The following is a 27046-nucleotide window of genomic DNA, read 5'->3' as shown; positions in this document are numbered from 1 at the left end:
TTGTCTTATTTCTCTACTGTGTCCGCAACATCACCCAGGGCAGGGCTCAATGTATAACTAGAGCTCAACACATACTTACTTGGTGATTGTTTGAATATAGTTATCTTATTCAATTATTTTCCTGAGTTACTTCTAAAACATGAAACAGATTTGCATTTAAAGTTTATCAAAAGCAGTAGGCATTCACATGAAAGAACCAATGCAAGTAGAAGTCACTTTTTAAAATGTCTGATGTTTATAAAGCTAAATCTTGAGATCTCTACTCTTGGAATGCTCTAGTTAATTGAATTTCTGTTAACTGTTGATTAGTTTTTGTTAAACAGACTTAGAAATTTTATCAAATTTTAATCTACTTTCTTGCCTTAGGAAGAAGAATCTGCGGGACACACCTGTATTCTGCTTTGGTGACTCAGGACTCCACAGTGTCTCTAGGGTAGGGTTTGGAGCTTCAAGGGGCTCACTGAGGATGGAGGATGAACAGGTGAGTGGCAGGTATTCTAACCCAGGACTCACCTCCATGGGGGTTTCTTCCTCCTTGTTCCAGATATGGTTGATGTTGTCTGATAGTTGAGGATTACTGTTAGCTGGATTCCAGTTAATCAAAAAAATTTTGGCCAGTGTTTTTGTAATTCTTGGTACCTTTACTCAAGGGACAAAACTTTTTTTTTTTTTTTAATAATTTATTTATTTATTTATGGCTGTGTTGGGTCTTCGTTTCTGTGCGAGGGCTTTCTCTAGTTGTGGCAAGCGGGGGCCACTCTTCATCGCGGTGCGCGGGCCTCTCACTATCGCGGCCTCTCTTGTTGCGGAGCACAGGCTCCAGACGCGCAGGCTCAGTAGTTGTGGCTCACGGGCCCAGTTGCTCCGCGGCATGTGGGATCTTCCCAGACCAGGGCCCGAACCCATGTCCCCTGCATTGGCAGGCGGATTCTCAACCACTGCGCCACCAGGGAAGCCCGGGACAAAACTTTTAAAATAACTTCAGCCAGGTTTCTCACCTTTGGGACAAGAGAGATTTCCTTAGGCACACATACATCTTTAAAAAAAAAAAAAAAAAAAAAAAATATATATATATATATATATATATATATACACATACACACACACACACATATATATATATGGTCAACCCAGATGTATATTTGTGTCATATACATATATATATATATATATATATATATATATATATATATATATATATATATATATATATATATATATATATATATATATATATATATATATATATATATTGGCCTTAGAAGTCTCACTTTGGCTGTGCTTTTGAGAAGTGCTAATTCTCCTATAAAGTGCTGGCTGGGCAGCCACCTGAAATGAGGGCCACTGTTTGTTCAAATCAGTTTCTAAACCCATATGTCTCCTTCAGGTCTTGAAATAGTCAAGAGATCTACTTCCCAAGATATGTGTGAAGAACTAAAGTGTGCAAGGGCAAGGAAACCTACAAGATGAATACAGATTATCTTCAATTTCATTTAATTGCAATTGCCAAAGTTATGCATCTTTTTGGGTATTTGAAAAGTTGTTGTCAAAATGTAAGACTGAGGTTTTGAGCAACCAAAACAAGGACCCATATGTAATAACATTTAAATCTGCATGACTGTGGTTCCCAAACTTTGCTGCACACTGGAATCACCCGGGGAGCTTTTGAAAATCTAGATGCCCAGGTTGTACTCCAGACCAATTAAAATCTGGGAGTGGGAGTCACATGTTAGTATTTTAAAAGATTTCTGGGTGATTCCAAAGTTCAGCAAAGTTTGGGAACCGATGGCCTACGGAATTATACAGGTAAGCAATTTGTAGAATACTACTTAAAGAACTCAACTTACAGAATACTTTAATCCCCAGACCTCATGTGTATTTACATTTAACCTGCTTCAACATTATAATGGTAGAATATTTCAGAAATATGAAAAAGAGACGCTATAAATTAAAAATTATTCTGTAATCTGAAATATTTCCAAAATAGTACAATCCACTCCTTTTTTGCAGGAAGGGGGAAAATCAGAAATATTTATTTCCAGGTTCAAAATCCCTTTTATAAGTACAGAAGCAGGAGAAATACTGAAAGATGAAAGGAAGAAAAGATATAAACAAAGAAAAGCTAAAATGATTATTTACTAAGAATTGCAAATGCTCGTTTTCTGAGCACACCACAAAGTTCCATTCTCTGTTCCTAGGACTTTGTGTAATTATCAGGGACATGATGGCAAAGGCTCATGCTTTTGGTTTAGCAAAATAAACCTGAGTGTTCCTTTTCCCAGGTCTCAGTGAAAACTGAGACTGTACTCTTCTTTATGAAGGAAGAAAGAAAGAATAAAGAAAGGAAGTAAGTCAGGGAGGAAGGGAGGAAGGAAGGAAAGAGAGAAAATATGTCTTAGTGGTGAGCTCACCTATCCTTTGAACTGTTTTGTGGTTGAAATGCCCTTCCTGACTGATCAGTGCTCATTCAACAGATTTTCACGTATTAGGAACATTCGAGAATTATGTCAGCTGAGACTCCTGCTGCCCGTGTGGTAGAGAGAACAACTTATACTAGCAAACATATACCAGACTTAGACGAATTACCCTCCCCGCAACCTGTGGGCCTGTTGGGGTCATTCAATTTGGCAAACAGTCCCGTTTCTATAATCTCTTCCTGCCAAGCTACAGGGACAGCACCTGTTGCAAATCTTTGGAAGAACTGCGTATCTTTATCATCAAATTCGACTCCTCGAACCTCAGAGAAATCTTCAATTTCATCGATATCTTTGGCATAAACCACTGATGGGTCTAGCACAAAGGGAGGCTCAACTAGGCCAGCTTCCAGGCGAGGAAAGTTGATGGTTTTGAAGAAATGGTGTTTCCTGGGATCATCAGACTTTTCTCTGTGAAGAAAGGAGATGGCCAGCCTGAGACACAGTAACAAACCCAAACAGGAACTGTTCTAGCAATTCAAAATATGTGGTCTTCTTTTCCTAGAATACATTTCATTTTAATTGCAGAGACAATATAACATAAAGAACAATTTAGAAAAATTACAACTTTCAAAACCACCCACAGGGAATTCCCTGGCAGTCCAGTGGTTAGGACTCCAAGCTTTCGCTGCCGAGGGCCTGGATTCGATCCCTAGTTGGGGAACTAAGGTCCCATGAGCCACACATGGCCAAAAAAAAAAAAAAAGAAAAAAAATTACCCCACACTTCTACTATATGCAGATAGTAGCATTTTCATTGTTTGTAGATCACCTTCACATTTAGATGTAATTTTTAAACAGCCAAGTAGTTGACATGACTTTTGTTCTTGGTGTTTCATGGAAACACCAGCAAAATTCAGTGGAGTCAGAACCTCCTTGCCTGCAGCTTCCAAGTCACTCACTGCCTCTTGCTCTGTCCTTCAGGGTTACATAGAACAAGTGAAGCACGTCTCTTCTTACCTGACCACCACTTACATTTTAAAAGACAGCAGTCATATCTCCTCACTCTTCATATGACATGATTTCTAGGAGCCCCACCTACCTCCCTCAACTGCCACAGTAATTTTTAAAGACTTTTAAATAATCCATTAGCAATTTTTAGCAGCAAAACTGAGCACACATTCGGTGCTCAAGACTACAGTTGTTTGTTATCAAACCCTCTTTCCCCATGCTAGAAATTATTCTAGTATTTGCCTTAGAATAAGGGGGAAAAATGTGTGTTTCCACTTAGTTGTGTAACCTTTTATATTAGTTAACTATTGCTGTGTAACAGATTGCCCCAACATTTAGTGGCTTAATACAACAAACATTTGGGACTTTCCTGGCAGTCCAGCGGTTAAGGTTCTGTGCTCCCAGTGCAGGGGGCCCAGGTTCGATCCCTGGTCAGGGAACTAGATCCCGCATGCTACAATTAAGAAAGAGTCCACATGCTGCAAATAAGAGTCCGCATGCTGCAACTAAGAGTCCGCATGCCGCAACTAAAAATCCTGCATGCAGCAATGAAGATCCCGTGTGCTGCAACTAAGACCCAGAGCAGCCAAATAAATGAATAAATAAATATTTTTTTTAAAAAACAGGCTTTATTTTAAAAAACAAAAACAAAAACATTTATTATTATCTCACAGTTTCTGTGGGGCAAGAATCTAGACTTGGCTTAACTGGGTGCCTCTGACTCAAGGTCTCTAGAGACATCACAGTAAAGCTGTTGGTCAAGGCTGTGGTCTCATCTGAAGGTTCGACTGGGGTGGGGGGTCAGGGTTGGGGTAATCTGCTTCCAGGCTCACTCATATGGTTGTTGGAAAGCCTCCATCCCTCACCATGTGAGCCTCTTCACAGGGCTGCCTGATGCCATTGTAACTGTCTTTCCTCAGGACAAATGGTCATAGCAAGAGAGAGACAGAGAGAGAGCTCAAGATGTGACACAGTATTTTTATTACCTAATCTTGGAAATGACATCTCATTACTTCTGCCATATTCTACTTGTTAGAAGCAAGTCAGTACGTACAAGTAAGTCCAGCCCATCCTTAAGGGAAGGGGTTACTCAAGGGTGTGGATGGCAGGAGGTAGGGATCTTTGAGGACCATATTAGGGGTGGTCTACCATACACTTCTCTTGGTTCTTCTTGAGTCCAAGTTTTAAAGAAATAAAAAGAGGGCTGTTTTGTGGCATCAGGTTCAAACGATTTTTTTCTCTTTTTCATTTTTTTTTAAAGATTTATTATTTATCATTTATTTATTTATTTTATTTATTTTTGGCTGCATCGGGTCTTAGTTGCGGCATGCAGGATCTTCGTTGAGGCATACGGGATCTTTCATTATGGCGCACAGGCTTCTCTCTAGTTGTGGTGTGCAGGTTTTCTCTTCTCTAGTTGTGGTGTGCAGGCTCCAAGACGCGTGGGCTCTCTAGTTGAGGCGCGCGAACTCAGTAGTTGTGGCATGTGGGCTTAATTGCCCCACAGCATGTAGAATCTTAGTTCCCTGACCAGGGATCGAACCCATGACCCCTGCATTGTAAGGCAGATTCTTTACCACTGGACCACCAGGGAAGTCCCCTCTTTTTCTTTTATATGAGTAGGTACGCTGGTCTGACTAAGCGATGTCTTCCTTTTAGAAGAAGTCAATTTCTGTCATAAATCAACCTTAATAAAGCTAATTACATTCATGGTCTTCCCTTTTTCATTTTTGTTCTAGTAATCAGAAAGCTTTTAGGAAAGGGATTGAGGGATTCCCACATACATCCCCTTCAGAGACTCCCTACCGTGTTTGAGGATTACTGCAGCAGACTCTGTCCAGTAAGATGACTAGAGTCTAAACTCAATAATGACATTACTAATAACAAGTGGAAATAACCAACATTTATTCAGAGCTACTCTTGGCTAACACGTTATGCTCTTCACTTACTTTGTCACATTTAACCATCACAACAACCCTATCTGTCTTTTAACTGTATTTTAAACCTCTTTTAACCTCTTTATACTTGCTTTTGCATTTATAAATAGCTGTGTATCTGAGAAAGCCAGCAAATATAGGTGAATTTTTCAAAGGAAAAATTGTAGTCAAATATTATCATGGAAAAGAGAAACTCAGTCGAAGGCTTCTGATGTCCAGCAATTCCCCAGTTCTTGTTTTGTGATTCAAGCCTAGCCCCATCCAGAAAGGCTCATCCAGGACTCCTTGGACTTTTCCCATTATGACCCCACTGAAAAGAGAGGTATGGAAAACTGTATCATAAGATACTATAAGGTAATTCTGTTCTCCCCAAAGCCACTGAGTCTCCATGAATTGAAAGAAAGGGAAATGCAGGCTTGCCATCTATTAGAACCTACTGACCAGACTTCCCTGGTGGCACAGTGGTTAAGAATCGGCCTGTCAAAGCAGGGAACACGGGTTCGATCCTTGGCCCAGGAAGATCCCACATGCCACGGAGCAACAAATCCCGTGGCCACAACTACTGAGCCCGCATGCTGCAGCTACTGAAGCCCATGCGCCTAGAGCCCATGCTCCCCAACAAGAGAGCCCACTGCAATGAGAAGCCCACGCACTGCAATGAAGAGTAGTGCCTGCTTGCTGCAACTAGAGAAAGCCCACGCACAGCAACGAAGACCCAACGCAGCCAAAAATAAAAAGAACCTACTGACCAATGTCTGTGTGGTTTACATCCTGTAGAGTAAGAGCCTTGAGGGAGGGTTAGTAAGATGAATTGAAACTTCAAGGATGGATTTTTTTTAAAAAGTCAGATCTACTGAGGTATAATTTACACAGCAACATTTTAAAGTATCAGAAAGATTTGAGGAATGGGGGTTGGTACCAGATTTTAAATGTGTCAGAACAAGGATAGAGGTAAAATTCCACCCAAGTAGATCAGGAATGAACCTCAGGCCTGTATGTCTCAGAACAGAGGAGTTAGAATGGGACCAGGTGCCATGAGGAAGGAGCTTGTACCATCTTGATGGCCGCTGGCAGGTACGAACACACTGTACCAGAGGTCAAGAGGGCACCTTTAAAGTCACTCTGAGCAGATTTAACTTGGATAAAGGAGAGTGCCCGTGGGCTCGGTGACCGTGGGGAACTTGCCATACCAGTCCTCACGTCAAGATGCACAGTTCTCTTATCTAGGAAATAGACTCACAGATGTAGAGAACAGACTTGCAGTTGCCAAGGGGCAGGGGTGGACTCGGAGTTTGGGATTAGCAGATGCAAACTATTATATACAGAATGGATAAACAACAAGGTCCTGCTGTATAGCACAGGGAACTATATTCAGTATCATGTAATAAACTATAATGGAAAAGAATATGAAAAAAAGAGTATATATATGTATAACTGAATCACTTTACTGTACAGCAGAAATTAACACAACGTTGTAAATCAACTCTACCTCAATAGAATAAACTTTTAAAAAAATGCACAGTTCTTAACTAACATCTCAGCCAGGCCCGGATGGCCTTGGCTTGTCCATTAGGGATGGCCAACTGCAGCCTTTTTGCAACTAGTCACAGAAGACGGGGGGAAAATGGGCCACATTGAGGTTTTCTTTATGTTCTTCTACATCCCCAACTAGATGCCCCTGGAGGGCAGGGCCCATGCCTTATGCCCCTTTCCAATAAATATCTGTGGCTGCTGATGCTAACAGCAGAGGACTAGGTTCTCCAACTTCTGCTCCTTTCCCTCGAGTGAAGGTTATTTGACTCTTGAACCTTTCCCTGGCAGATTTGTTCAGGGCTCTTTTGGGCCATCATCATGCAGTGCCCTTGGGCAAATAGGGGAGACTATTGAGGGTGGCAGCACCATTTGTAAGGGCCAAATCAGCAGCTGCAGGGAGACTTCTCCTGCTTATTGAATATATTTCAGAGCATTGACAGGGGCTATTGTGTTACCAAACCCCACACAGAGATTACAATGGATTTTCTAATAACAGTCAATGAAGGAAAGATACCAGCCGCCCATACACGAGGACCACACTGTGGGGTTTGGTCTGCCAAGAACAGTGGCTCTTGGACTGAGAAGCACTTAAGTCGGAGACTTGCATGGTTATTTGCCCTTATTTGGCTGCACTGTCTGATCAGAATAAATCCTGCAAAATACTTAAGTCTTCACCTTTTATTTTATTGGAAAACACCATAGTTGACCCTATCTGGAGTCCCTGTGAGATGATCAGAAAAGCTTTTGGCTTCTCTGCAAAATTAATTCACAGACCCATAAAGGCAAAAGAGGAGATTCCCTTCAGTGATGTCTAAGGAAGGAGAAGGGTTTTTTTTATTTCTTTCAAATGCTCGTGAATGCAACAGGGAGGGGGCACTTGACCTCTCCGCTGTGTAACACATTGTCTAGGTATTTGCTCGGCTTTGGAGGATGCCCACGAAAGTAATCAAACATTATCTCATTTAAATGAATGTTTAAAAAATACAAAGAGTTGAAATGAAAACGTTGGAAGGTTTTCTCTTTCACTGAACAGCTGGTTTTTATATGCTTTCTCTCTAATGTTGTAAACAGTTTTTATACAAAACAGTCACAACAACAAATGCTTTTTTTTTTTTTTAATTATTTATTTATTTATTTATGGCTGTGTTGGGTCTTCGTTTCTGTGCGAGGGCTTTCTCTAGTTGCGGCAAGTGGGGGCCACTCTTCATCGCGGTGCACGGGCCTCTCACCATCGCGGCCCCTCTTGTTGCGGAGCACAGGCTCTAGACGCGCAGGCTCAGTAGTTGTGGCTCACGGGCCCAGCTGCTCCGCAGCATGTGGGATCTTCCCAGACCAGGGCTCGAACCCGTGTCCCCTGCACTAGCAGGCAGACTCCCAACCACTGCGCCATCAAGGAAGCCCAACAAATGCTTTTCAAGAAGGTTTTGCTTGACAGAGCAGCTTCAGGCCATGATCCACTGCTTTAAGGTGGCGTTTTCCTGAAGAAGTTAGTCAATGTTTCATTTTACAGATTCAAAGTGTGCTTATAAAGCACTGAGATATATTTTTATTCAAAGACACCAAGTGGGTTTTGTTCCCTTCAGGGAAGTCATCTAAAGAGACCGTTCGCTTCTTTCACTGCCTTGGCCACTGTTGGGACATCCTCTGATTCCCCCCGCATGGGCTTCAGAGCCAAGATGGTAGAGATGGTCTGTGTTCACCACATCCAGCTCTCCTCTCCTTGCTGGACAGACAGAAAGCGGCACTAGCCAGCTCCCTTGCCCTTAGGCAGGGCCCGAGGACTCATTCCGTCCGACAGAAGTGTATCTGAAATGACCTGTAAAGTGGGTCTGAGGCAGGACAAAGCTCCCCAGGTTCTCTGCATGCTCTCTTGTTGCCATAGCAACCGAAACCACCAGTTCCTGGGGGGCTGAAAGATGGAAGCAGCCTGAAGCTCTGAGTCACCATTCAGAAGGGAGATACCTGGAGAACCCCTGGACCCATAAGGGACTTCATGTGAATGAGAAATAATCCTTTAGTTTTAAGCCGCTGAGACTTTGGGATTTGCTTGTTATCACAACATGGTCTATTTTGACCACACTAATACAACAGTGTTGGAATCTACACAGGAAAATCACTTCCACATTTTACTTTCACATCAGTGAAGAGTTCCATCTCATTTCAAAATACTCATTTGTTACTTTGGTTATCTTTGAGATGCTTTGAAAGTCATTACAAATGAATTTTGTTTCGCTATTTAAAAAAATCAGATCAAAAATAAAAAGCTTGCCTCCATACGTAAACATTGTGAGCTAAGGCAGCCCTGTTCTAGAGCCTCCACTGACAACTACTCAGAAGATTTATAGTAATTTGGCTCTCTAAGTTTTGGTGTAATATTACAAATCAGTCATATTACTTTATGGTTGTAACTTTCTTTTTGTACGTATTTTTAGATTTTGAAAATTCAGTCCAAGTAATTTAAGACACACGAGCTCGTAGTTTAGTCAAAATATTATCTGATATCACCCTTAGAACTAATTAATAATAATTGCTATCACACTGAATGATTCCTAACCTATGTTATATCTAACTTTGCAAGCATTATATCTAAACCTCAAAATATCCCACTGAATTAGTTAAGGTTCTTTAGAGAAACAGAACCAAAAGGGCGCTGAAGGGGTCCAGAATGAACAACAGTGACATAAAAATTATTTTGAGCTGAAGTTATTTGAGAGTCAACAGATGCAGGTTTTGAACTCCTCTTGTCTGCCTTTAAGATAAGCAGAGCCTTGGAAAAAAACTCAACTTATAAATCTTCTCCCCGGGAATTTCAGGAGTTTTGGAACCAGGAAAGATTGACTCTTATCACCAGTGACAGAACTCAGCACCACACCTAAATAGACATTGCCATAAAGCTATCATATCTCCCATCTATTCTCCTAAGGGCCATTTATCTTTCCTAAAAGTCAACTGTTCTCCCATAAGTGCCCTTACCCCACTATTTCAAAGAAGTCATTTGTTTTCCTGTAAGTGACCTTCTCCCCATCCCCTTTCCCTATTAAATGGAATGTAAGCCCTCAATTCTAACTGCCACATAGTCACACTTTTTTGTGAACTCTTGTGTATGTACATACATAAAAATCTGTCTTTTCTCTTGCTAATCATCTTTTGGCAGTTTAATTTTCAGGCTTCCATTCCTAAACCTAAGAGGGTAGAAGAAAAGTTCTTTCCTCTCCCCCCAGTACGTGTGTATGTATGAGAGAGAGAGAGAGAGAGAGAGAGAGACAGTTTATTTTAAGGAACTGGCTCAGGCAATTGTGGAGGTTTGGCAAGTTCAAATTCCGCAAGGTAGGCTGTGTGGCTGGAGACTCAGGCAAGAGTCACAGTTCGAGTTCAAAGGTGGTTTGCTGGCAGAATTCCTTCTTCTCCCAGGGAGGTCAGTCCTTTTCTATTAAGGCCTTCAACAAATCGCATGAGGCTCATCCACATAATGAAGAATAACCTGCTTTACTCAAAACCTAATCATTTATATGTTAATCTTACCTAAAAAATACCTGCACAGAAACATCTAGAATAGTGTTTGATCAAATATCTGAGTACTGTGGCCTAGTCAAGTTAAGACATAAAATTAACGAGCACACCCACAAAAAACCCCATTTTATATATGAGGATATTGAGACTCCAAGAAAGTAATTCAGTTGCTTGGGGTAAAATGATCAGTATGTAGCCAACCTGGGATGTGAGTCTACGTCTGTGACTTGAAAACCCTTGGTTTTCCCTTATATAACACAGTTACTCACTGCCAAGGGTCTTTTCATAGGTTAGGTTTTTTTATCTTTTTCTTCTAAAATATCTTGATCTTATTATTCCTTTGTACGCAATAAAACTTGACTTTCCTCAAAACTAATTTCAACTGCACTTAACATAGCTGGCAACATCATATGTACTTAATAAATATCTGTTGACTGATTAATAATATTTTACAGAGATGTTTAAAAGGGGCAGAATCTTTCACTTTAAAATACATCTTGGAGGACTTCCCTGGTAGCACAGTGGTTAAGAATCCACCTGCCAATGCAGGCGACACGGGTTCAAGCCCTGGTCTGGGAAGATCCCACATGCTGCAGAGCAGCTAAGCCCATGTGCCACAACTACTGAAGCCCGCGTGCCTAGAGCCCATGCTCGGCAACAGGAGAAGCCACCGCGATGCGAAGCCAGCGCACGGCAACGAAGAGTAGCCCCCACTCGTTGCAACTAGAGAAAACCTGCGTGCAGCAACGAAGACCCAACACAGCCAAAAATAAATAAATAAATAAATTAATTAAATAAAATTTAAAAACTGCAGTATTTATTAAAAAAAAAATAGATCTTGGAGATTGTTCCATATAAAGTGTTCATAGTGTTTGAAAGTGTTGAAAATACTTAACCACATAATATACAATTAATAACAGGAAAATACTACTACTACTTAATCCCAAGCCTTTGTCATTAATCCAAAGTATTCCCAAATCCCTGTGGAAATGCTGACATCACTAATCATGTCTTTATATGATAGTTACCTGCTTCCTAAGCGTTGCTCTGGTGTCTTAGCCAAGAAGAGTCTGCAAATGTCTTTTGCTTCCTCTGTGAAGTTATCGTGTTGGAATCTGACTTCCTCTTTCAGTGTTCTTTGCTTTAAATCCTCTTTACTGACTTTTTCCTTGTAATCTTTGAATGGTGTTCGTCCAGCAACCATTTCATAAATGCTGCATCCCATTGCAAACCAGTCCACAGGATAGGAATAACTCGCTTTTTCCATTAGGATTTCAGGAGCCATATAACCATTGGTTCCAGCCTGTAATGCCCCAAACAAAAACAAAACAAAACAAAAACACTAATGTGAGTGTAACAGACACTGCTGATAGCCTACACAATACCCATTCTCCTTTTCTTTATTATTTTAATTATTTTTTGGCCATACAGTGTGGCATGTGGGATCTTAGTTCCCCTGACCAGGGATTGAACCCACACCCCCTGCAGTGGAAGTACGGAGTCTTAACCACTGGACTGCCAGGGAAGTCCCTGATTTTAGGATTGTAAGTCATATAATCATTGGTTCTAGCCTGTAATGCCCCAAACAAAAACAAAACAAAACAAAAACACTAATGTGAGTTGAACAGACACTGCTGACAGCCTACTCAATACCCTTTCTCCTTTTCTTTCCTTGTTGAGGGAACCCTAATTTACTTGGAGTGGCCATGTGTCTAACCTATTCTATTCCCTGCTTTCCCAGCAGCCTCTGGTGCAGTCAGGACAGGCCATGCAATCCATTCTGGCCAATGAGACATAAAGAGGATTTGGCTGGAGTGCATTATAAAAGAGACAGATACGGCTGATCTTGAAGTGGGAAAATCACCTAGACTCTCTTAGTCCCCTTACCTCATCTTTAAGGTAAAAAGTTCACACGGCTGTCTCTAAGATTCCCTAAGTTCTGCTTCTGCTTTTTATTCACAGATAATAGAAAATTAGATGCATGATTTTTTTTTAAGTGGAGTTCTTTATTGCTAATATTGGATGTTCACATAATACTATCTAGTCTATGATTTTTTTACTCTATTTGCTATGTAATGATACTAATATATCGGCCATCTTTGCCTGTTTGTCTCTGCACTGAAAATTTAATACAGAAATTTTAATCCATAAAATTCCACACATGAAACTTCATTTAACATGCAAGACTATATATTGTAGGCACACTTCTACCGACAATATGTACCAAATGACCATTAGGTTAATGTGTGTGTATATATATATATATATATATATATTTAAATACACATAGCATACAATTTACCATCTTACCATTTTAAGTGTTTAGTTCAAGAGTATTAAGTACATTTATGTTGTGCAATGAATCTCCAGAACTCTTCAGCTTTAAAAGCTGAAACTCTATACCCATTAAACAATTCCCCATTGGGCTTCCCTGGTGGTGCAGTGGTTAAGAATCAGCCTGCCAATGTAGGGGACACGGGTTCGAGCCCTGGTCTGGGAAGATCCCACATGCCATGGAGCAACTAAGCCCGTACGCCACAACTACTGAGCCTGCGCTCTAGAGCCCGTGAGCCACAACTACTGAGCCCAAGTGCTGCAACAACTGAAGCCCACGCACCTAGAGCCTGTGCTCTGCAACAAGAGAAGCCACCGTAATGAGAAGCCCGCGCACCGCAACGAAGAGTAGCCTCCGCTCGCCACAACTAGAGAAAGCCCGCGTGAAGCAACGAAGACCCAACGCAGCCAAACAAAACAAAGCAAAACAAAAAAACCAAAAAAACCTCCAAAAAACAATTCCCCATTACCCCAACTCCCCAGGCCCTGGTAACCGCCATTCTACTTTCTGTCTCTATGAATCTGACTATTCTAGGTACCTCATATAAGTGGAATCATGCAGCATCTGTCTCTTTGTAACTGAGTATAATTTCAATACATTCATTCATTCAACAAATACATACCTTGTAATTATAAAGTATATACTTACATTATAATATGTTTTCATAAAAACTAAGCTGCTTTTGATTAAAGTATAATCTATAACCTTTACAGCACTTAAAAATGCAAAGAACACCCTAAAATGACAGTAAGCTTCTATTAATATTTACATAAAAATGAGAACATAAATTATTGGCAGAGTTGTGAGAAACAGATGTGCTCTGTAATTTGACTCAGATTTTTAGGAGAGCAGTAAGACACAGAGCATAGAAAATGAGATGTATCAACTGTTCCTGTTCTTCAACCAGGTCACTTGACTTTGGAGCAAGTAGCTCAAAGAATTGACTCAGAAGAAAGGGGAAGGAAACTACATCGCGATGTTCATAGCGTCATTATTCATAATGGTTGCAAGTTGGAAACACCCAATGCCTTTCAATAAAGACAATAGACCAGGAGACTTCCCTGGCAGTCCAGTGGTTAAGACTCTGTACTCCCACTGCAGGGGGCACACCCACGTGCCCTCCATGCGACCAAAAAAAGAAAAAAGAAAAATAGACTAGAGTCTAGTGTTAATACCAAGAAGTGCATATATGTAATGGGTTTCGCATACTGATTATAAATGTGAATTCAGTACATCAAAAAAGGTTGGAAAGTGTTTTTAGTTGTTTACTGGGTGATTTTTTTTCTGTCTAGTTGCTTAAATATATGTTTTTAATGTATACAATATATGTAATACCTTAGGAATATTAAATTTCTTGGATGATTTTTACATGGATAACAACAATGAAAAACATAAATGACCTAAGCACTAATGAGGAGTAATTGGCTTGAGCAAGAAAATTGTGGAAGTGACCTGGGTCTGACAGGCTGGGCATGAGTCAGCATGGCACTGCTGTTTTCGTAGAAGTGGATATGTAATTTGGGTGACCATATGTTCCGGTTGGCCTGGGACAGTTCCAGTTTACATCTGTTGTCCTGGCATCTTGTCCAGTGTTACATCTGCCCAAACAAAAGGGCGCTGTAGGCTCCTCTGAGGCCCAGGATACAGTCTTACTCATCTTTGTATCAAACTGGGTATTTACCCCCGAGCCTCCCTTGCTGCATGCCCAACAAAATGTTTCTTACGTAAACAATAGTGGAGATGGTAACTAGATGTTTTCCATTCACTATCCAACAAATATTTGTTAAGCCACACCCTGCAGTGATTTCTAGGGATACCAAGACATACTAGGCCTGGCCCCTGACCTTGAGGATTTATAGGCTGGCGGAGACAGGTCAAAAGGTTAATTCAGTAAAGGAGGGTAAATGCCTTAATGGGAGTGGAAAACAAACATAGGGAGGCCAGAGGGTGTGTGTGTGTGTGTGTGTGTGTGTGTGTGTGTCTATGTGTGTGTTGGGGATACTTCACTGAAAAGTGACAGCCGAGCTGAATTATGAGGGAAGAATCTGTCGCAAAGAGAAGGCTGTCCAGGTAATGGACATGTGCAAGAGATGGAGTCCGGAAAAATGTGGGGTGCTTGGGGAACTTTAAGTAATTTGGCATTTCTGGAGTATAAGCTCTGTGGGATGCAATGGTGGGAGGGGAGACTGGAGGGGGAGATGTAGATGAAACTGAGAAACACTGTCTGCCAAGGTAGCGAAAGTCCATTCCCAGGCTCCCTTTTCCCTTTGTCCCTTTACTATAGAGCCAGAAGGCTAAGCACTCCATCTCCCAGCCTCACATGTTGCACCGAGGGTGGCCATGGGATAATGTGATATGAGCTTTACTTGAGAGGTGTGCAAGGTGAAGGCACTGACAGTTGGGAAAAAGCTTAAAAAATGGGGGAACTATCCAGTGAGAACACAAGTAAAACTTAAAGTAAGTCCTTCATAATGTTTAGTTTTCATGTAAGAAATACACACTCATTTTTTAAATATCTCATTTTTAAAAGCTCATTCTCTAATTTTAAGTACTTTGAAAAGGAAAAAAGTAATATTTATCAGAGGAAGAAGAAAGTTAACTAGGCCAGAAAATAAGATATATATTTATAAATTTCTTATGTCAGAGAGCATGGTATTAAAAATGTGAAGGTCAAAGCACATGTTTAACAAAAAACACTGCAAATTTTTCATTATTGCTCTTATTATCTTATGTAACCTCACCCTGAATGACTCAGAATGAACCATTTTGTGTGTTCAACAACAACAACAAAAAAAAAATGGAGGAAATACATGAAAGATATAAGATGGATTAATGGATCAACAGAGGGTTGGATAGATGGATGGACATGTGATAAAGCAAGTCTAATAAAATGTTAATAATGCACAATGGAATATTGTTCAGCTATAAAAAAAGAATGAAGTATTGACACATGTTATGACATGGATGAACCCTGAAAACATGCTAAGTGAAAGAAGCCAGTCACCAAAGACCACTTACTGTAGGATTCCACTGAAATGCAATATCTAAAATTGCATGCAACCAATTTTAGTGGTTGTTTAGGGTTGGGAGAAGGGGAATGGGAGTGATTGCTAATGGGTAGGGGGTTTCTTTTGGGGGTGCAGAAAATATTCTAAAATTGTGATAATGTTTGCATATCTCTGTGAATATACTAGAAACCACTGAACTGTACACTTTAAATGGGTCAATTTTATGGTATTTAAATTATATCTCAATAAAGCTGTTTAAAATGTCAAAGGTAAACTCTAGGTTGTGGGTGTACAGGTGCTCGCTGTGAATTCCTTCAACTTCCCTGTATGTCTGAAAGTTTTCATAATAGAATGCACAGGGAAAAAAGGAGTAAGTGGTGGGGGGATGTGATCAGACGTTACCACACTGGCTGCTGGTTCATCAGGCACATGAAACTCTTCCGCAAGAGTCACAAGGGGGAACCACAGGGGAGAGCAGAGGAGGGACATCTATCTGCCCAGCTCCCTCCCATCTCCTACTTCCATTAGTCAATAGTTAACCCCATATGATGTCACTTGTACGTGGAATCTAAAAAATACAACAAACTAGTGAATATAACAAAAAAGAAGCAGACTCAGATACAGAGAACAAAGTAGTGGTTACCAGTGGGGCAAGGGAAGGGGGGAGGGGCAATACAGGGGTAGGGCTTTAAGAGGTACAAACTAATAGGTATAAACTAGGCTACAAGGATATATTGTACAACACAGGGAACATAGCCAATATTTTATAATAACTATAAATGGAGTATAACCTTTAAAAATTGTGAATCACTGTACTGTACGCCTATAACATATAATATTGTGCATCAACTATATTTCAATTAAAAAAAAGAAATGTCACTTTGAATTCTCTGACATGTAAATGTTTAATCATATATTGAGATTATATATCACTAAAAATAATAAAAAACAGAATTGTTAAAGCATGAAATAAAAAGAATTACCCCAAAGCTAGCTTGTCTCTATTTCCAGATATGTCATCCCGACCCTTAGCAGTTGCCTGGAAAACCAGGTCCCACATCATACTACAGTATAATATTTCACCCAGCTCTAAAAGTGGAGGAGCAACTTGGCCTACAAGTGGTGCCAACAGGGTGTTGCCCAAGAGAGAGAGAAAAGGAGGCCGTAGAGAGAATGTAAGAGGGTGTGTGAGGTTTGTGGCCCAGTATACCAACTTCATGAAATTTCTCAGTGATAGGCTTTGCTGTGGGGTATTTTTCATCTCTGGTGCTGGCTACTGGCTGGCCTCTCAATCCAGAAACTAATGGCTGTCAGTATTGGGAAATTTTCTCAAATTACTTCTTTGATCATTTTCTCCCTTTCATTTTCTTTCTTCTCTCTCCTCTCCCCCCTTTTTTTAAATCCTGAACTTATCCTTTGTGTTTCTTATTTTTGCTCCTATTTTCTATCTCTTTGTCTTTTTTTTTTTTTTCTGGGAGACTTCCTCAATTTTTCTTCTAACTCTTCTATCTTTTTAAAGTACTTTATTAATGGGAAATTTCACACATACAGAAAAGAATAGACACTAGAATAATAAACCCAGTGTACTCTATACCCAGCTTCAACAATTATCGACACATGACCAATCTTGTTTTCTGTGTCCCTACTCACTCCCAATGCCCCCCACCCCTGCCACTAACTTAGATATCATTTGTAAGTATTTCACTATGAATCTCTAAAAGGTAAGGTCACTTAAAAAAACAAGCAAATAAACACAAAGCACTACAAACACCATTATCTCACTTTAAACATAACAATAATTCTTGAATATTATCAAATATCTGTACATGTTTACACTTTCCCACTTGTCCTATACACTTGCCCTCTAAATAGTTTGTTTAAATTTAGGTCCAAATAAGGTTTACACAGTGTGATTGATTGATATGTCTCTTAAATCTTTGTGACTATATAAGTTTTTCCTCTCTCTCTCCTCACCCCCTGCAAGATTTTGTTGGAAAAAAAAAACTGGTTAAACTGCAGAGTTTCCCATAGTCAGATTTTGCTGACTGCATTCCTGTGGTGTTATTTAACATGTTACTCTATTCTTTGTATTTCCTGTAAGTTGATAGCTAAATCAACTTACAGGAAATAGCTAGATCTAGAAACTTCTACTGAACTTTTCATTTCTGCAAATATGTTTTTATTAATATATAATTAACACAGAATAATGTGCTTATACTTTTGGTTCAGTAAATTTTGATAATTGACTACACCCATGTAAATACAACCCAAACAAGATAAAGAACATTTCCATTCATTTCCTTTGTGCCCCTTCTGGTTCATTCTCCTCCCCTCTTCCCAGGCAACGACTTTCTGATTTCTGTCACCATATATTAGTTTTGTTTGCTCTTGGATTTCACGTAGATGGAACTGTATGGTAGATACTCTTTTGTGTCTGACTTCTTTTTTTCAACATAATGTTTTTGAGATTTATCCACGTTGTTCTGAAAACATATTTATATATTTTTAATTTCCAGATGTCCTTGTTCTTCTCTGAATGTTCTTTGTTTTACAGCATCTGTTCTTGTTTCATGGATGCAGTAACTTCCCTTAAATCTCAAAAGATACTAATTGTAGTTTTTAAAAAAATTGTTCTTTTCTGCTCCCTGCATTGTTCCTGTTTCCTACAATTTCTTTCTTCTGTTTGTTTTGGCATTGTCTTTCATTTTGGAGGGTTTTTTCAAATGACAAGTGATCTTTGACTCTTTGTATTTAAGAGTGCAACACCAAAAAGCAGACAAGAAGCTTGTCAACTGATGGGCTTCACCGTAGGGTGATTATGCCAGGCCATGTCACTGGGGACCCTACCTGTATCTGTAGACCTTCTGGGTTAGGCTGCTCAGTTTCCCCAAAGGGAGATCCTCCAATATCCCACCTGAGAGGTGTCAGCCTGCTTGCCCTCATTGTGGGAGCTGAGATGGGAAAGGGGCTGAGGGTCTCCCTGTATGTAGTATTTCATTCTCTATAACTCTGAGTTGGGCTATATGTTCCTGGGTCAGGCTTCTCACTGGCTCAGTCTCTTGAGCTGGGGTGGGAGAGGCATGAAGAAAGACTGTAAACAACATCCAACTGCATTTCAGACGGTGGTGATTGGTAAGTTCTACTCAGCCACGTTTATTGTGAGCTTGCTCCGTGTGTGGCAAGCTTCCAGTGAGCAGATTTCAGAGGCGAGTGACTTTGAGGATTAAAATCGCTAATCAGGACACTGGATAAACATCAGTCGCTCAGTAGAAGGTGTAGGGTAAAAGTGGAGAGCATATGCCAGTCCTGAACAAAGGATTGTGAGACACATACCGAGAGAAAAATTGGAAATAATAATGGGCAATATTTATTGAGTGTTTATAACATGCTAAATATTTTGTCAAGTGCTTAACGTGAACTTCGTGTTTAATCTTCATGATAAACCTATGAGATAGAGACTATTTTATCCTCCATTTTGCAGATTAGAAAACTAAACCACAGAGAGGTTAAATCTTGCCTAAGGTCACCCACCCAAGATTCACGCATAGGCTTGCACAGTGAACCACTACATTACACTGCCTCTGTGGAAATAGGCGAGGTAGCTTTTTCTTATCCTTCCAAGTTCCCTTCAGGATTTCTTTTCTCCCTCTAGAGTATCCCCCTTCCCTCTCCCCATCTGCCAGGTACTAAGTCCTCATCTTGGTCTGTTCTTGCTTAAGCTGCTTCTCTTCTTTTCCCAACAAGTTCTCTGTTCTTTGCCTGCATCACTGCTCAGTCAAGCTGGCTGGGCTACTCCACACCACAGAGGTTGCTGGTTGGTGGGGACCAGACCCTGAGCCATGCTGGGACCAACTTGCTCCCTCCCCCAGGAAACAAGTGAAGAATCGCCGGCCGTCTTTACAGCACTATAGCCCCTTGGAATCGTGGAAAGAGCGCTAATAGCATGAAGGGTAACCTCAGATTCATTCCAAATAATTATCAGGACTCTACCTCTTGGCCCTAAAGACAGAAAATGTCAGTGATGGAATTCTGAAGGGCACCACCTCCTTGAAGAGTGGAGGTATTTCACAGAGGAGAAGAATGGAATTAGCAGCATACGCCAGAGTCTAAGCACCCAAATTCCATCGCAGCCTCCAGCTGAAAAAATTAATTGCCTGCCCTTTATGCCATTTGTCTTCTGCATGTGAACTGCCTCCTCAGAGTGGGGTGGGAGGAGAGAACGGGCCAAGCAGCATGGGGCAGGGTCTAACCACGCTGACCTCTCGTGGCTCAGTTTAACGCCTGCAGTTACACAGGGCCCCCGCACATCAGTCTCTGTGGCATCAAAACAATCTCTTTCAGTCCGTGAGACCAAGAACTGCCATCGCCAGGGCTGTAGGGATCACCCAAGTGTCAGCAGCAACAGAACTCAGTGTTTTTGTGTATAGTTTAACATTTTTTTTTTTTTTTTTTGCTTCATTTTGTTTTGCTTTGGTTCTATAGTGCCCTTTGGTGAGTCTGCTCCGTCAACACCTGGTCAGGCAAAACAAAGTATGCCCAGCATTCAGGGCATCAAGCATCAGGAAGCCAGATGGGGTCCAGACCCCTCCCCCCGGTGGGCAGCAAGAAGTCCATCTACCACTGTCATCACGTGTGGGTTGCTTAGTCCCATCAGGGCCACCTGTCACCTACAGGTGTCCAGACTTTGAGGAAGGTGGACACCCCAGGCTGGGATCGGGATCAGAGCCAGCTTGTGGGGACCTGTGCGGGCACCCCCTGCCTTGCTCTTGCTGTTGGATGCTGGCTTCCGCTGACCCTGCAGTTGTTGTCACTCTCACCCCTGGGCCCACGGGAGCTAAGTGGCAGGGCCAGGCTGGGCGGGGTCTGCCCTGTGAGTAGCCCAGTGTGGCTCCGGGCAGGAGCGAACTGTGACCTCATCCGCAGTGATGAGAACAGGGAGTGGCCTTTCAGTGGGGAACTGAGAGGGCATAGTTCTCATCTGACTAGGTTAACACGTCCATTAAGAAGTGTGCGTGTCCCCGCGCACGCTTGCGTGTGTATGTGCAGGTCCTTCAAGGTCAAGGTCACTTCCAGGTCCCAGTGAACCTGAAAAGTTGGCAACCTTAAATTCCATCATTAAAAAAAATGCCTGTATCCTGGTGCCCTTGGTGTGGCCAGGCCAGGCTGGATCTACTGAGCCGCGCGGGGAGAAAGACGCGGTCAAGGAAGCTGTTTCTGCGTTTCCCGATGGCCCAGCAAACTGGCCGGAGGAGCAAGAAACCGCCCGCGGATGCCTCTTCCCCCCAGTTCATCACAAACCAGATCCACTCGACAGCACAATCCAAACAGAAGAGGGAATCAGAATGTACATCTTTTGTTTGCCGTGGCAGGAGAACTGTTGAGCAGAGGAAAAAAACAAGCTGAGCTTAGCGCGATCGGCTGTTTCCTGGGGCTCGCTCCTTCCTTCCTCCGAGGGGGGCCCGGCCGCTTTGTTCTCGTTCCCAGCTGCTCCTCTGCGCCTTTAAGCGGTGGCCTTTGCAGACCTCAGAGGAATGCGGCCGGGGACCCCAGGGGACTTTGCTCCGAGGCTCCGCCCTGTGTGCTCAGCCCCGGGCTGCAGCCTCCAGAGCGCGGACCTAACTTTTGCTCCTTGCCCTCCCGCCCCGTCGCTTTCTGCCAGCCACTTCCTGGGCAGGAGGGGGAGCCTCAGCTTTCCTGCTCTCCCTGACACCCCTGGGAAGAGGGGATCCAAAAGAGGGATCCTGCAAGAACTAATTCTGCAGCTATACAGTCTGGCATCAGTCTGCTCTGGTGCAGATCTCAGCTCTACCAATTACTAGAGCTGGTCACCCCCAGGCCAGTTACTCAACCTCTCTGAGCTTCACAGCTCTTACCTCATAGGACTGTGATGAAGATTAAAGCCATAAGACACACTGCGTGCCTTTCCAAAGCCTGGCACATAGCAGGCCCTCAATAGGTGTTAGCCACGATGGTCACCAAGCCAGGTTCTGGTTGTCTCAGGCAGGGCAGCTACACAAAAAGAAAAACCCAGAAGCCTCTAAGACTCCATCAGATTGAAAGACGGGCCTGGTACATCATCAGAGATCAATAGCTGTGATTCTTCCACTGGAGTGTGTTCTTTTGGTGGTTTCATATTCTGCGAATCTGGCCAGCAGCAGGCTGACGCCTATTTTCCATGGTGCCTCTAAGACACTCAGAATAAAATCACAAACAAAGCTCCACGTGGCTGTGAGGAAGTGAGCTTCTAGGCGAGCTGCGCCTTCATCCACTGCCCACCCGGCTGCAGCCTTGGGGTCCTGCTGGCTCCTAGTGTCCCTCAGAGAACAAAGCACAGCAGCAAAAGTCCTCTGAGCAGCTACAGTGCCTTTCAGGTGAGGCAGAAACAACGCAACAGTGGGGATCGTGGCAGAGGGTCTAGCACTGGGCTTCTCGTAAAATAATCATAGCAATCATTTTGTGAGTGCCTACCAAGTGGCTGACCTCTGCTAGGCATTCATCTACTTTAATCTTCTCATCAAGCCTAAGAGGGGAGCAGTATTAATCAGGCTCAGAGAAGAGGCATGACTTGTCTGGGGTCACATGCAGGGCTATGGCAAGCCTAAGTGGCACGTCTGGGCCAGTTAGAAGAAGGTTCTCTGCCTGGGTTTGTGGTCAGCCTGTGCATCTGTACGCAGCAGCCATAGTAAGTGGCAGAACCAGATTGACAGACTCACTCTCCTTCCATCTTTTTGATCCTGTGGACCGTATTTCATCAGCTGCACTTGATCTGAAAGGATGCTCTGAGCTTCCAACGTGTCTACCTCAAGTTAGGTGATGCGGCAACGGTTTGTTCCCTGGATCGCATCATCCTGCATGACAGCCCTCTCCTGCCGCACCCTGCAAGCCTCACGACCCTCTTTCTCTCCTCACTGCCACAACCCAACAGACAATGTGCCAGCCTGGCACTTCCCAGGGAAGACAGAGGGCCGACCCATGCTCCACGCACCAAGCCATGCAGAGTGCCAGATTCTCTTCCCTCTCCCTCTTGTTTCCTACATCTGTGAGTCTGTTTCTGTTTTGCATATACATTCACTTGTACTATCTTTTACATTCTCCATATAAGTGGTATTATACAGTATTTGTCTTTGACTTATTTCACTAAGCATGATATTCTCTAGGCTCATCCATGTTGCTGCATATGGCAGGATTTCATTCTTTTTTACGGAGCAGTAATATTCCATTGTACATATATATTATACCCCATCTTCTTAAGCCAACTGTCAGTTGATGGGTGTTTCCACGTCTTGCCTATTGTAAATAGCGCTGCTATGAACATTTCACTCCCCTCCTCTTTACCCTCATCCCAACTCCCTCTTCCTGTTGGCCCTTCTAAGGCTGATTTTGTCACTTTCCTGCCTGGAAACCTTCAATGGCTCCCCAGCACCCTTGGCATTGGGTTCGAATGCCCTTGTCTGACTCCTCCAGCCCCCTAGGGCCTGACACAGGCTCCGCTCTCGGTGGCACCTGTTGTCTCCCTCTCAGCCCGTGACTCCGCACTCCAGGCAGCTGCAGAGTCACACTGCCCTTGACTGAGCCCCAGGCCTCTGGCCAGGGTTTTTCAGTGCAGCACTATGGACATGGTGGATCACTATTTGCGGGGAGGGGCCGTGGTGTGCGTTGTAAGATGTTTGCAGCATCCCTGGCCTTTACCCACAAGATGCCGGTAGCAACTCCCCAGTCATGACAACCAAAAAGGTCTCCAGACATTGTCAAAATGCTCTAGGGGCCAAAATCGCCCTCAGTTGAGGACCACCACCCTATGCCGATCCCTGTGCCAAGCCCACTCTCCTTTCTCTTCACCTGCCTCACTTCTTTTGTTTTAACATCTTTATTGGAGTATAACTGCTTTACAGTGTTGTGTTAGTTTCTGCTGTATAACAAAGTGGATCAGCTATATGTATACATATATCCCCATATCCCCTCCCTCTTGCCTCTCCCTCCCACCCTCCCTATCCCACCCCTCCAGGTGGTCACAAAGCACCGAGCTGATCTCCCTGTGCTATGCAGTTGCTTCCCACTAGCTCTCTAGTTTACATTTGGTAGTGTACCTATGTCCATGCCACTCTCTCACTTCGTCCCAGCTTACCCTTCCCCCTCCCCATGTCCTCAAGTCCATTCTCTACGTCTACGTCTTTATTCCTGTCCTGCCCCTAGGTTCTTCAGACCTTTTTTTTTTTTTAGATTCCATATATTTGTGTTAGCATATGGTATTTGTTTTTCTCTTTCTGACTTGCTTCACTCTGTATGACAGACTCTAGGTCCATCTACCTCACTACAAATAACTCAATTTTGTTTCTTTTTACGGCTGAGTAATATTCCACTGTATATATGTGCCACATCTTCTTTATCCATTCATCTGTCGATGGACACTTAGGTTGTTTCCATGTCCTGGCTATTGTAAATAGAGCTGCAATGAACCTTGTGGTACATGGGTCTTTTTGAATTATGGTTTTCTCAGGGTATATGCCCAGTAGTGGGATTGCTGGGTCATATGGTAGTTCTATTTCTAGTTTTTCAAGGAACCTCCATACTGTTCTCCATAGTGGCTGTATCAATTTACATTCCCACCAGCCGTGCAAGAGGGTTCCCTTTTCTCCACACCCTCTCCAGCATTTATTGTCTGTAGATTTTTTGATGATGACCTGCCTCACTTCTGTTTGCCTTGTGAGTCTCGACTCAGTTGTCATTTCCTCCTGGAAGCCCTTCCTGACCCCATGACCCAGTGTTGGGCTGGTGCCCTCCCTATGCACTCAACTTGGACAGTCTGACTGCTGTATTGTCAGCGTCCTTTGACTTATCAGTCTCTTCCCTGTCCTGGGCTTCATGAAGGCAGGCATTTGTTTGCCTGGTATCCTGTTGTACTCAAGGCCAAGTCTGTATCTGTGACACAACTTCACCTAGTAAATCACCCTTGACACCCCCCTCTCCCTTAGCCCATGTCCAAACTATCACTGAGGCCCAGTCATTCTGGAATCTCCTCCCAGTTCAAACACTGTGCTCTGGCTCCACCACCCCTCCTGTTGGCTGAGCTGCCATTATCTCTCACCTGGATTACAAATTACCGCAATCCACCTGAATCCCCTCTGATCTGCTCTCACTTCAGATGGAGTGATTCTTTTTCAAAACAGAATTCTAAGCTTCTTGCCCCCTTTGGTTAAAGGCTTTCAAAGGCTTTCCAGTGTTCTTAGGCAAAAAACCAAAGTCCTTAACATGGCCTGTCATGCCAGGTTTGGTCTGGCCCCCGCCACCACTCCAGCTTCCTGTGAATCATGCCTCCTCTTGCTTTGTGCATTTAATTTCCTGGCTTCCTTTCCCAAGCAGCATGCACTTTGCACTGGCTGTTGCCACTGCCTGGCATACTCTGCCCCATCTGGAGTGGATACTGAGGTCTTCTGCCCGGTTCCTTCTTCAGGATCTCGGCCTCTGCTCCCCAGCTGCTGGGCCCAGGGCTGGTCTCCAGTGCAGCCCAACAGGGCCCTGTGCTCAGAAGCAACCCCGTGCTGGGGTCTCATGCTGTGTGGAGGCTGTCTTGACAAATTTTTGAATTTGTATCTTGTAAGTTAAGTCCAATGAGACAGTGGAGCATGAATTTGGGTCTTGGAGTCTCAGCTCACACACAGTGCCATCTCTTGACACTTTCTTGCCTCCCAGTGATGGGTTCAGGGCTGTCTCTCTGCTCCCCACCCTGACTCTGCTCAGCAACTGTTGGCTACTCTTTGCCACCGGTGGGAGCCTGCATTTGGTGCAGGGAGGGCTGGGGTCAGGCATGTGCTTCCTTGGGTCCAGTTGTAGAGTGAGGCCCTGAGTGTCTGTGAGGGTCTCCACTGAATCCTGGTGGATCGCAGAGCCTGAGGGAGTGCAACATGAAATAGCAAATAACAGGGAGTTCCCTGGCGGCCTAGTGGTTACGATTCGGCACTTTCAGTGCGGCGGCCCGCGTTCCATCACTGGTTGGAAAACCATCCTGCATGCCACGCAGTGTGGCTAAAATACAAAAATAAGTACAAAAATAAATAAATAAAATGTTTTAAATGTTTGGGGTGGGGGGAAAGAAAGAAATAGCAAATAACAAAAACAGCACGATCTGTTGAAAGATTGAGCATGGAAGAAAGGAGAAAGCTTTTGCCTGATATTTGGATAAGGGGCCCCTCATTTTCATTTTGCTATGAGCCCTGAACATCAAGTAGCCAGCCCTGGCTGCGACCATTGACTGCCGATGGCTCAGAGCTGCCCCCTGCCCCCTCCACCTACCACCCCCCTACCCCCCCACCTCCTCACCCAGAACTGCCCTCTGCAGCAGGGAACTGCTTCACTCCAGCTTCTTCCTTCTGGCAGCTGCCCAAGATCACCAACTGACCTTGGAGAGATACTAAAGCCTGGACCCTACCTCAGTTTGGGACAACTTGGAAGGGCCATCCCAACTCCAGAGCTCGCTGAAGGAGTGACCTCACTGAGGGTCAGCTTCTCCCTCTGCCCAATTCTGCCTTCCTCATGCACGTATCTTATGAGAGTGGAAATCTGTCTCAAAGTAGTTTCCAGGGAACCCAACCAAGACACCACCCCAACTGCTTTGCTGAGTGAATTCCTGTCTGTCCTCCCGATATCAGTAAGTTGTATTGCCCCTGTGGTTGATTCTCGGAGCCTTACATGTTAAGAAAAATCCTCCTTGGAGAGCCCCATGTACCACATCTTCCCAGCGGTTGTCATCATTGAAATGTTACATTCATTTGGGTGATTATGAAGTTCTGTCTCCCCCACTAGACTGTAAGATCCATAGGGCAGGAAATCATGTCTGTTTTTGCTCATTGTTCTATGCCCCATGTTGTTTTTTCTTTTTTTGTTGTTTGTTTGTTTATTTGTTTGAAATTTTTATTTCATATTGGAGTATAGTTGTTATTACAGAGTATTGAGTAGGGTTTCCTGTGCTATACAGTAGATCCTTGTTGGTTATCTATTTTATATATAGTAGTGTATATATGTTAACCCCAAACTCCTAATTTATCCCTCCCCTTTCCAGTTTTTTTTTAAATAGAATAAATATGCATACTTTATTACTGCATCTTGAAATATACTGTAGCTTAAATATTTTACCAATTCAGTAAATCTAAACTTTATTTTTAACAATTTTTGAGACCAAAGTCAGGCTATAAATTGCTATATTCACATATTTTAAAATAGAATTGACAGGGTTGGTTAGGCATTGTGTTCAGCCAGGATTTGTGGGTAATGTCTGGATACTCTTATGATAAAAAACTTCTCA

General features: G+C 42.9%; 1 protein-coding gene across 1 annotated transcript in view; it reads right to left on the bottom strand.

Moving 5' to 3' along the window:
• Positions 1–964: 964 nt before the first annotated feature.
• Positions 965–27046, bottom strand: part of GRK7 (G protein-coupled receptor kinase 7) — a 40948-nt gene continuing 14866 nt past the window's right edge. Inside the window, 2 exon segments of the mRNA XM_082461366.1 lie at positions 965–2885; positions 11433–11707. Coding sequence (XP_082317492.1) covers positions 2549–2885; positions 11433–11707 — 612 coding nt within the window. The 3' untranslated portion in view covers positions 965–2548.

This window comes from Balaenoptera physalus (genome assembly GCF_965194825.1).
Source record: "Balaenoptera physalus genome assembly, chromosome: 4".
Classification (NCBI taxonomy): domain Eukaryota; kingdom Metazoa; phylum Chordata; class Mammalia; order Artiodactyla; family Balaenopteridae; genus Balaenoptera; species Balaenoptera physalus.
This window is presented reverse-complemented; position numbering and strand designations above follow the sequence as displayed.